The following is a 12,289-nucleotide window of genomic DNA, read 5'->3' on the forward strand; positions in this document are numbered from 1 at the left end:
TGCTTCCCAAAGCAATAATTTTTTACAATTATCTTCCCATTTATCTCTTAATTCCCGACCCTCCAGGCAGAACTGTGTTACGACTTATAGGGACTGCTGTGCATTATAGCCACCTGTCATACTTTATGGACCTGCAGGGGAAAATCTTTCATACGGGATGCAGAAAACCAGCTGTCACTTGAAACCACTACCTGTGAATTAATGTTGTTATTGTACATGTTACCTGAATGAGGACTGGAACATTTGCCTTGTTAATAGGAAAAAAAAAAAGATGTTGTTTTCAGCAGTTTATCAAATAAGCATTTCAACTGTAAGCAGAAGAAAGACAAAGTGGCCTCACATTTCAAAAGATCAACGAGTTTCTAAGCTCTGGTTTGGGCACATTGAATTTGTGTCAGTCTTCCTTGAGAATGCTCAATTTATGAATTTTATTTTATAGCTAAAGCGTATGGCCAGGAACGTGGGTTTGGCTTTAGCAGTCTCCTGTTGAGTCTCAGGTCCTCTGTGTTTTTTGTTTTCCCAGTTTGAAAACACTCTTTGATTTCTCTCTCCCTCTTATCCAAGACACCTTCAGCTTCAGGAAAGGTTGCAGTCACCAGTCTAAAAAATAGCACCGTCGCTAAAGCTGTTGTCCCGCTCTTTTCTGATTTGAATAAATCATATGCCTGTCTTGAGGCTGCCTCATTGATCTTTTCCTGACTCAGTAGAAGGGCAATTAGAAAAATGCGGAGGGACTGTGCAGTGGCCGAAGGAAGGAGTTCACAGGCTGAGCTCTACTGGGTGCTCAGCTGAGGCGTAGAAGGACACAGAGGACCTGCCTACCAGAATTCGTAGCAGGGGCAGCTGGCATGAAATGAAAATCAAAACACCCACTGGTACAGTATCCCCCAAGGTCCTATCTTAACTTCCAACCGCATCTTCCTTGAAAGGGAACTCCCAATCCCCGCGTTCAGCTGCTCAGGCCCTTGCTTTCTCAGGCTGTATGCAGTTGTGAAAATGTTCAAAGATAAACCAGAAGAGCTGACTCAGGAGGATGCCTGTAACAAGCCTTTCTGCCTTGCTTTTAAAATTCCAGAAGGGACAGTAAGACAACAAGAAATACATTCAGCTCCAGTAAAATTAATGAGCTGTTGCCGTACTCTTAGAGAGACATTGATATCATCACGAAGAGCTGGAGTTTCTCTGAGCAGAGCAAGAGGGAACCTGGGGGCTTTGCTCCACTTACTCGCTGGCATGCAACCTACTACAGAAATTTAACAGCGGAGCTGCCAGAGGAGGAAAATGGAAGGTCATTTCCCTACTTTGGTCTGGGCTCATTCGTGCTGGGCACCATCCAGCTGGATTTCCCACCTTTCGCTGCCTGAAGAAGCTCCCACCCTTTTCAGAAGATGCAGGCAGATCCCTGCAAACGTGCTCGCACTTCACCAGGAGTTCACCTCGTTTGTGTGACAGATTCCCTTTCAGGTCTTTTAAAGGAGAGGGGAAAAAAAAAACCTTCCAACAACCAAATCAAACCAAAAATCCCGGTCAGTGCTAGGTGTCCTTCTCCATCAACCATACTGATTTCCTTTCTGGATTTACTGTAGCGTGCTAGAGAACGTTTGCACGCTGACATGCCTGTAAATTGCACGGTGATTTAAGTACTGATTAAAAGTAGTACTCTGTTGTAAACCTCGTACCTTACCTTAGAGTGTAGTACGAAACTTGCATCAGGAAATTTTTTTCTCAGGAGCCCTTAAGAGGGGAGATGTATTTAAACAACACAAGTGGTTGATTGCTTGGCAAATGGTGGAACTGAGAGGTAGAAATGCCTCTGGTTTCCTTTATGAGCATTCACAAACGCTTCAGAGATAATTTTTTCTCCCCAAACAGCCTTCTCTGTCTTGGCAGGCAAGGGAACAGTATATCATAGATACTTTCCGTATAGGAAGGGCACTATTTTCTTTGTTATCTTTGCTTGCTAAGAGAACCCTAAAGAGGGTGTGGAAGTAAAGTAACTGGAAATGGAAATCCCTGTAAGTAATTATATTATACTTTACAATGAAAGGTGCTTTATAGGAAGATCAGTGATAGGTAAGGTGGGTTTTTTTTTTTTGCGTAGACATGAATTGACAAGGAGGAAATTAGAGCCAGCTGAAAGGGTAGCAGGAAAAAGTTGTGTTTGGGCGGTGGGAGGCAAGTCAGTAGTCTCAAAAAGATGAGTAGGGAGGCATTGGGACTACGAGCAAGGTGGTGACTTGCTGCCCTGAAGAATCCAGTTTGGATACTGGAAGAAGTCTAAGGGAATTAAGTAACTGCACTGACCTGCAACAGACACGGGCTGTGAAGCCTCCGAAAGCCCAAAGCCTGCAGGCAGTAGCTGGCCTGCTAGCTGAGCTGCAGTGAGCATTGACGGGGAGAAGGCAGAAGCAGCAAACAAATACAGCTGTGCGGTATTATTGAGAAGCATAAAGAAAAAACTCCGCTTCTGTTAGTCCTCCCTTCAAAGGGAGCCTGCTGTGAAAAACTGAGAGAATCTTTTCCAAAACAAAGCACTTCAGTTCTTCCTGTACTCTCTCACTAGATCCCCAGTGTCCCTCAAATTCACCATGAGCGTCGGTTCTGGTTTTTTATTTGGCGTTGCGTGCTCTTTGATCTCCAGGCTTGCAAAGGAACGAGGGAGTGATGGGGCTGATTTATCCTGAAACAGTAGCTGAGAAAAAGAACTTTCAATACACAGGAGCAATCATAGAGGCTGTAAAGAGAAAACTGTACTGCAACAGCACCTAGTTTTGTAGATACTTAGCTTTCTAAATGTTAGTTTGGGAGAGTCTAGCTATTTACAGTAGATACTGGTTATTTGGGCACCCTTAGTTTGCTCTGTCTCATTTTTTGCTCTGTTTATGGAACTTGTTGACTGTACACAAGTGTCTCTCTTGTTCTTGGTCACTAAAAAACTGTTGCTGGGTTTGGTTACTTACTGCATCTAGCCAAACTCTGTTACAGACCAGTGGCTCCAGCAAGAGATTAAACGGGAGGAATGTTACTTTAACAATAAGGGGGGTAGACATATTGCTAGCATGAGAAACTAATTGGATTTATGTTAATTTTATTGAATATAAGTGCATAAAACTCTTCCCGCCGCCTTCAGCTCTGTGGATACAAATTACATATGCTGCTCAGGGCCTTTTGGGTGATACCTTAGTCCTTGATCTCTATGGTGAGCTGTGCGTGATCCTTCAGTGAGGCTACAGATAGATGGCAGGTCTTCCCACGCTGATGTCAGCGCAGGTTTGGGATCTTTGGCTGTGAAGATTTATGGGATGATGCCTTGGGTATTGAGTTATTCTCCTGTGCAGTCAGAAGCTGCAGTACCATAACCCCTGTAACCCCTCTAAGGAGGTTTTGAGGTTTGTCACTGAGTTTGGGAGCATCACCTCACGTGCTGCTTTTCTTTTCTTACCTCTGTCGTGACAGTGATGGACTGAGAACCTACAGGGTCACTATCTTAAGCATAATCTTCCTTCTTGCTTACCTTTACCTCCCCTCTGGCTGTTAATTTCCCATTTGCAAAGTTGGGAGTGTGGGGTAGAAACTGTGGGGCAGGTTATATACCCTGCAAATTCAGGAGGTGAAAGAGGCAGCTGCTTTAAGGACCTTGAATCCCTGGACGCAGTCAGAATTGCATTCATTTCCGAGCTGCACCTGTGCTTTTCCACCAGCGTTTGGTAAGAATCATCTATGTGTATCATACAGGAGAAGTCAGGCTAGGGTTAGACTCCGGTCACTATTACGTTCCTGCAGGTATGGATGCAGAATTCCCCCGGACTTCTATGTGAGCCTGTCTTCAGCTTGTAAAATTAGATTGCCTGACAATCTGTAGCAATGCTGTCACGAGAGACAAAAGGTTGAACCTTCAGTAGAAATCTGACAAGAGGCCAGGTACTGAAATCAAGCCTCATTATTACATTTCTTTCAAGACAGTCATCATTTCCTTTATAATTTTCTGAATTCCCATAATAAGGATTAATTTGGCTTCCAGGTTGCCTTACACTGCACTGTTGTGCATACAAAAGGCTTGTTGTAAAACCTTTTGAAGCGCCCAAGTTCAGGCAGAGGTCAGGAGACACAAGCTTGTGTGCTGCTGGGGAAAAATGAGAAAAGGACAAGGTTTTGAGGCACTGTCATGCAACTCTAAATGCCACTCTTGGCTTGGCTTTGAGGTCTGCAGTGGCCTCTTCAGGGTATGGATGTCTCATTTGTGTGGGAAAATCTGAACAGTGAGAACTATGGGAGAAGGTCACACAGCTGTACAGGTTGTGCTCGTTGTTTTTCAACGGTGGCAGCAGAGGGAGGTGAATGCCTACAGCTGCCGGTGTAGTTTATTAAAGATAAACCTGTAGGTAGAAGCACCTAAAATCAGAGAAAGGTTTGAGGAAAGCGAAGAGTTTTGAACTGGCTTTGTACAAAGCTTTCCCAAGCTCACTTAAGGATGGGAAATGGGATGCTTGAATGGGGCAGGAGAGATGCGGAGACTGTGGTTGCTGAGGAAAAGCGAAAACGTTGCGATGCTCAGGAAGAGCACAAGATGGGGATGAGGGCAAGAGGAAAGGAATGCTCCTTGAATGCGGTAATTTCTGGACACCTCTCTTGCAGACATCTGGAAGTGCAGCGTTTAGCACCTGATCCCAGCTCTTGCACACCAGATAGCAGAAAGGGGCTCTGAAAGTTACGTCCCTAATGTCTTCCTTGAGTTCTCAGCAGTGTGTTTTCCCTTAGCAATTCTGGTTTGTCCGTCTGTGATCACAATATCTGTTATTCCCTGCTTTCTTTAGACTGCCACCCTTTGTGCCGTCAGTGTGTGGCCAACCTGCGGGACACCGGCAGCATCTGTCTGAAGTGCCAGAACGCCCGTCACTTGCTCCTGGGGGATCGCTGCATTCCTGACTGTCCTGTCGGATACTATGCAGAGAATGGTGCCTGCAAAAGTGAGTAGTCCCTACAGATGCCTCAAGTAGCCGTAAGGGACCGCCTGGATCCTTGCGAGACGTTCCATGAAATGGTTTCTATTTAGTAGAGAAGCTTTGTCCAGCGGGCAGGACACTGCAGCGGGAGCTGGGGGTGTCCTGGCTAATAACTCTGCTAGCTGGCTGGGAGCGCGCTCTCCTCGCTGCCTGTGACCTGCGTCTGCTTTCAGACTGTGAATTCTTTGAGGCAGATGGTGCTGTACTGTCCTGAGCACGTGCTGAGGCTGCTGGGACCTAGCCCACTGTTACAATACAATTGATAAGTGTAATGAGTACCAGACGGCAGTATGCTTGTGAGGAGGAGGTGAAGGTGAGGTTTTCTCTCTGGTAAATCCCATCTCTCAGAGGTGGTGGCACAGAGAATAGGATGACAGTAGCTACCCTACAGATGTTCTGTGTAGGGTAGCTACCCTGAGGTCACTCCTAGGAAGAGGTGGGCTTCTTAAGCACAATAAAGGATAACTTCAAACAGAGACTTTTCATATGCCCGTCACAAAGTCTCCAGTTTGTCTGGTACCACCACAGTTCTGGGATGCTGATGCTTGAAAATATTTTCTGGGTACGTGCTTCGAAGGGCCATGCAACTTCTGCTCACAGAAGGCAGAACTCTTGCTGGTAGCAACTTCTCAGGACGTTTTGCAACCTGAGATGGAACATCGTCCTAGCTGAGGTCTATCATTGAGACTTGCCTTGCTGCAGTAATGGTCCAAAAGGCGATCATTCGTAGCAGCTTCTAAACAAAGAGCCAATTTCATTCAGCCTTTTAGGCTGACACGACAGATGCAGTGCTCCAGCTGCGTGGGTGAAGCTGCGCTGATAGCACATTTTATTCTCTAAGCCTTCTCTGCCTTCACCTATCCCTAGATCTCATCCTGTTTTTGTTGTTGACGTGGTCTCATATTCCGATCATTGTCTAAGCTGTTTTATATTTCTTGGAGTCTTAGAAGGAAGTAGGTTGCTTTTCTTGTCATGTGGCTGACAGACGTGTTAAAGCCCAACGCGTCTTATGGTGAGCAAAGGGTATTGCAGTTTATTTTAAGAGAAAGAAATCAAGACAAGAAATGCTGCACATTAGAATTAAGATGCAGATGCTCCCTTTGCAGGAAGTGGCATTTCCTAATCCAGTCTAACAACTGATGGTTGATGTTTCAGAGCTTCTCTCAAACACTCTGGGAGCTGTGTGTTTATTTACCGGTTTTTGAGAAATGAAATCTCAGAGACAAACGAAATATACTCTGTGTCATTTAATTCGAAAGACCCCTGAGAGAGATATTTTGCCTGTCTGGAAATTTAAGCCTCGGGATAACATTTCTTCCCTTTGGTATAAAGGTTTCATTTAAAAGAAGTTTTGCATTATTCAGATTGTGTCAAAGCTCATATTACATTTTGTGCTAGCTTTTAAGATCTCCGGCACAGCGTAATGCAGTCGCTCCTCTCATTTCTTTCCCCACTTTCACTCATGATTAATTTGGCCTGATAGGTGTAATGATTGCATCTGTCTTTGGGTAAAGGCCTATCAAAAAATAAAACAGACTAGTAGTTTTGTGAGTATGTACCCACTTTGGAGAAATTAATAGGATACGTTGGCCTCACCCACTGTGGTATTTTAAATCTCTTCAGTCAGACTAAGAAGCACAAGAACTGGGAGACAAAGGGATGGAGAGGAAACAGGGAAAGAAAACAAGGGGTGGCATAAAAATCTCTCTTCAAAAATGCAGGGAAAGAAAAAGATAGTAATGTACTTCCTTACTGAAGGCAGTCAGTGGGATTGCTGGTTATGAAGAATTGCAGAAGGATCTTGTAAGGCTGAGTGTCCGGGCAGTAAAGCAAGGGATGGGAATTTGGTATAGGCAGGTGTAATGATGCACACAGCGATAGCCCGTTCCAACCTCCCATACGGAATGATGGCATCCTTGCCGTGAGCTTGAAGTAATGATCAATCAGCCTGTGAAAATGGCACCCCAGCGTTCAGCAACGTTGAAAAAGCAAATCAAATGTTAGGCGCTAGTACAAAAGTAAAGGGGAATGGAAGAATTCATTCTGTCTGAAGGAGCTGGGTGCTGCGAGCAGTTCTGCCCGTCTCAAAAGGGAAGAGCAGCAGGACTGAATGTGAGGAACGAAGGGCTTCTGCACAGTGAGCAACTGAGTAGACCACAGTGCTTCAACCTGAAAAACAGGAGACCTTAGGAGGGAGGAAATACGATGGAGGCCTACAGGGTCGTGAGTGAAATGGAGGGAGGGCGCACAGAGATTGACTGTTCTCGGTCAGTGTTGCTTCTTGGAACAGGTAGCAGCTGTGCAACTCCTGTGAAGGGACGGATGTAAATCTTCAGGGAGGTGTGGAGCTGTCAGAAAAGCACTAGATGGTTCCTAAATAGACAAAGCGCATCGGGCACGGTAGGATCTGGCCTGAAACTAGTTGAAAGCATGAGAGGGAGGTACTGCTACATGCTTACCCCTTTTTTTACTCTTTTCTGATAGACAGGTCTTGGCCAGTGCCTGTAGGGTTGTTCTTAAGGAGAAGGAAGAGTTGAAGAGGAATGGGTAAAAAGAGAGAGAAAGGGGAGGAGGGGAGAGAGCTAGCGTGCATGGCACAGAGAGCCCAAATCAAGCCATTTAATCCGTCTGTCACAAGGTGGGTCGGTTGTGTTTCTGCTCCTGAGGGCTGTGCACCACTAAGGGCTTAGACTTAGTAGGAACTTTTGGTGCTCTCTATCACCATGCTCAGTCTCTGAGAGTGCTTCTGCTGAAGCTTGTGAAACTTGCTGGAAGATCTACTTTTCCTTGAACAGAAACACTTGTTCTTGCTGTCCCTTGCAGGGTGTCACCGCTCATGCAAAACCTGCACCGGCGGGGGTCCTTTTTCCTGCTCTTCCTGCAACAGCAGCCTGGTTCTCTCCCACACCAGCACGTGTGTGCCAGTCTGTTCCCCGGGATACTACAGGGATGACAGGCAGACCTGCAGACGTGAGTGTCTCTCTCCAAGCCATCCTCTCCTTTCCACAATGTATTCACCAACATGTCCTTTCTTGTTCCTTCGCTTACTCTTCCTCTTGCCAGGAAAAGAAAGACGTCAAGTGCCTAAAAATTCGATGTGAGTTGACAGAGGTGATTAGCTGCCTTAGAAACAGAGCCTACAGCATGGTTTAAATTTGAACACAGTTGCACTTCTGTTATCGACTTCAAAGACAGGAGACTTTGGGTCCCGTAGTAAAAACCCGCAGGAGAATTTGTGTAGCCTGCCTTGTTAAGTTGTCTAGGCGGTACGTAGAGAAGTGGCCAAAAGTCCTGGTGGATTCGGGGCTTTGTGAAAATTTGACAAGTTTAGACCAGTTTTAATCAATTCTTACTAAGGCAAACGCCGTCCCCACTGCACTACCTGCCAGTACCTGCCGTGGAAGCTGTATCAAGACTGTAGCATTTATGCTACGTTTTTCCACATCTGCCTCAGTAGAAACAAGGTTCAGCTTTGCGGGCGCAGCCCCAACTGACTTCAACTGTGATATTTTTACCTCCTAATGATCTGATGCAATTGATCTGGTGTTAAGTCCGGTAATGTTTTATCCTACTCCTGCTATCCCTCGTGGCCTCTCTTTTCCTTTATTATCCTATGTTCGCTCTGGCCCTGAAATAACCAATTGGGTTATTCCTCGCATAATTACTGGGCTTGATGTTCCAAAATGCCAAATTATATGGCCCAGAGACATAAAAAAAATGAAAAAAACCCTGCTTGAATTGACCCACTCCAATACACATCCCTAAAAATGAGCGAGCGCTTAAGTGGTTTGGTTGCTGTGAACCTGAACACTCAGATTTGTTAAGTCCTGCGTTACCCTGATATAAATTATCCTGATTTATGATAAAATAACTCTGTTGCACTGCACTGAGTATAGCTATCAGTGTCATCCTACCTCGACCCAATTTCTTTGCTGATGAGGTCCTATAGGAGGAAGCTGATACGGTTGTCAGCTTTACCTGCCTTTTGTTGAAATATATGGTTCTCCTGAAACTATTTTTTCCATCTTATCAGCAGAAATGGAGACACCTTGCATAAGTTCAAGGGAATAGGTGGAAGACTTTGTAACGTTCTTCCATTGACAGCAAAAAAGGCTACTCAGTAATAATGAAAAAAGGAATGTAATAAAAAAGATGAATAAAAAAAGGAATCGTGGGATTCTCACTGTCCTGGCTAGTTTCTTACAAGCTCCACAAGATATTCACTGTTCTCTCCTACAGTACGGATTCTCTTATCGCTAACTACACCAGGCTACCTCCCTTCCTAATTAAAATGTCCTTTTCTAGTGAAAACTTCCCTATCGATAACTCCTTCCTCAGGACATCACGGTAGAAGTGGAGTGTTCCTGAGGACTGTACCCTTCCTCAATTTGGTTCAGTAGCTCAAATGCAAACAGATTTTTGCAAGCAAATTCAACTAATCTCCTTATTGCAAATGGCTTTTGAAGAAGTGTACGTAATCCTTGTGGCAGGAGGCTCAAGGCGAAGTCTGTTGGTGCACTGGATTTTTGTCATTCCAAGTGTCACTTGTGCCTTCTCAAGTGAAGTACTGCTGATAAGCCACGTAGATATAAACTATCCCAGGCTGCTGGAAAACTACCACTTACAGGTAATGAAAATTGTTTAAATGGAGGTTGGCTGTTAGGCTGAGAAAATTTGGTCTCTCTTCAACGTTTATTTTAGTCGCATTGCACTTTTGAGGAACTCAGGTTTGGAATGAAGTTGAGAGAGATGCTGAGTGCACGTATGGACTCACGGAGATATTTTTAAACTGAACGACACTGGCCGAGGAGCAGTGCAAGGCTTAACAAGTCCTTCATGAGTTTAAAAATGCAGATATGGAGTCATGCTGATAAAACAAGCAGACAGAATTGCTTTCAAATACAGTTTTCGCTTACCGTTCTGGCACGCCTCCGTGGGTAACCTGATTTCTATAGATTTAGACCTCATGTGGAATGTTTTGCCATACTTTTAATAGTTGGCTTTTCGTAACACCTACCAATAGTAATTTTTCCATGTAGTATTCTTAAGTTAAGTGAAATCAGACTGGCTAAAAACAGCTGCTGGATTCCTTAGGTAAACATTTTGTTAGAAATTTCGTTTGTACCTCAATAAAATATAGCCCTTCTGTGACGTTTTTTAGATGAGCTAAAACGTAACTATTTTGAAGGGCACTGGGTCCTCGCTTCAATGAGAGCAACATAGGTATTTTCACATTTACTTCGATATTTTGAGGGTTTGTTGCTATGAAACTCTGTGTTCAATTACAAGCAAATTGAAGCGGATTTCCACAATTAGCATATCACTAAATTAGCATTCCACAATTAGCATATCACTGACATGTTACCGCAAGTAACATGTCGATATTTAGCACCTGAACTGTAATTGTGCTAAATCCTATGAGAGGTTTTGTTTGGGTTTTTTTCCATTAAAAATGGCTATGCTTTATTCTTTAGTTTAAACACTGTAAAGTTTCGTCTCACCAGAATCAGAGGCGAGCTTTTCAGTGCATAGGCAAAGGGCTGGGAGATATTTTTTGGTCTTTCATAGCACATTGCTATTAAATTTTCTGCTGTGAATTAACTACGAGCTCTGACGTCAGCGCTGAGTACATTTGGCTGTTAGTACAGCCTTCTGAGAATTTTAGACCCTGGACATCAAAGAGGTGAGTTGAAATATTCTGAACCTCTGGACTTTGATCCTAGATTCAGTAAATCCCTGAATTATTGTTTCCTGGCGTCTTTATTTGCTCCCTACAGCTCCAAAATTTCACACTGTGTGCAAATAAAAAGGTGGAAACATGAAGTGAAATTAAATGGGCCTTTGGTCCCACCAAGGTTTGCTAACTGGATTGCAGCAGTCTGTTATGGTCTCCTACTTTGTGCACTGCGAGTTAAGTCTGGAATCATATGAAACGCAGGTTGTTTAAAGAGAATAAGAAAAACAGAGACAGAGAAAGCTCTTATTTGGGGATCTGAATTCAAGGTCAGTGTTTTACCCTGACCTGTCCACAGGAGAGTAAGAAGCAGTGTGAGGAGACATAACAGTCTGTTCCAAATGGAAGAAGGCTTTTTACATTTTGGAGGCTGTGAAAAGGAACGTAAGAAGCAAAAACTCTGAAATCTCCACAGGTGTCTCTCAAAGAGGACAAGAGGAGTAGCGAGGCTACAGGATAATACCATTTTTTCTTGTACAGTTGGCTGGTGCATCAGTAATTACAGTTATTTTCTTTGTCTTTGTCTTTCACAGCATGCAACAGCCAGTGCCTGAGCTGCGAATCCGCCACCGGCTGTACGTCTTGCAGAGATCCGGCTAAGGTCCTGTTATTTGGAGAATGCCAGTACGAGAGCTGTGCTCAGCAGTATTATCTGGATTTTTCCAGCAAGACTTGCAGAGGTGAAAAATACATTGCTGGTTTAAAGAAAAAAGGAAAAAAAAATTTGCAAGTGCCTTGGCTAAGAATCCGTCACATTGCAGCAGGATCCGTGCAGGTGGCCTGCTTTAAAAAGTGTGTATGAGGTGGGGGATTTGTTCAGTGACAGACCACTTGCGAGGCTTCTACAGTTTTTTCTCTTTTTCGGCAGTCTGCTGTCACATACTTCAGCCTTTCAGTGAAACAAGATTACTGCAAATCCTTCTCTTGTAAATGATGTACTAAGTCGGCCAGCAAACTTTTCAGGGGTCAGGTCCAGCAATTCATTTAGTCATGGGTCAGCTGAATAACGAGTGAGCTTGCCAGGCTAAATCTTTTTTAGAGTGCTTGTAGGGCCTTGTGTACTTACCTGCTTCTCTCTGTCTTATTAAATACTGCATCACCGGCTGACTGCAGAAACAACAGTTTGGAGTGATTTAAAAGACACATGACTTGAAAGATTTCCGGAACTCCCAAGGAGAGTGTTCCATAATGGAAATAAGTGAGGATAATGTGGCTTTATTGCAGCTAACACCACTAAGACTGGGATATAATACAAATGACTTGTTCAGTGTTCATTTCTAGCTGGCTCCCTCAGTACCTGAATCTAGCTTAACTGAGTAGCGTCTGTCCCCTTAACATTGCGGTTCTTCTGCGAGGTGACATTGTTTAGGTGTTTAGGGTGTTGGAACGAGGCAGGACGCTTGTCCTGGCTTTGTCTTGGACATGCTGCATGGACTGGAGTAGTTCAGCTCACCTCAATGAGTCCTTGTTTGCCCCCATCTTGCTCTTGCCCGTTTGTCTGTCTCATCAGCCAAGTGTGTCTGTCATTAATTGCCGATATGGACCCTCTAAG

The 12,289-nt window shown here is 44.2% G+C and overlaps 1 protein-coding gene across 1 annotated transcript in view; it reads left to right on the forward strand.

The window, feature by feature from the left end:
• FRAS1 (Fraser extracellular matrix complex subunit 1) overlaps nucleotides 1-12,289 on the forward strand; it is a gene marked incomplete at its 5' end in the record, with an annotated part of 172,214 nt that overhangs the window by 99,779 nt on the left and 60,146 nt on the right. The window contains 3 exons of the mRNA XM_082315032.1: nucleotides 4,815-4,967; nucleotides 7,827-7,973; nucleotides 11,271-11,417. Coding sequence (XP_082171158.1) covers nucleotides 4,815-4,967; nucleotides 7,827-7,973; nucleotides 11,271-11,417 — 447 coding nt within the window. The remainder of the gene's footprint in view (nucleotides 1-4,814; nucleotides 4,968-7,826; nucleotides 7,974-11,270; nucleotides 11,418-12,289) is intronic.

This window comes from Platalea leucorodia, assembly GCF_965183815.1.
Source record: "Platalea leucorodia genome assembly, chromosome: 6".
In the NCBI taxonomy this organism is placed as follows: domain Eukaryota; kingdom Metazoa; phylum Chordata; class Aves; order Pelecaniformes; family Threskiornithidae; genus Platalea; species Platalea leucorodia.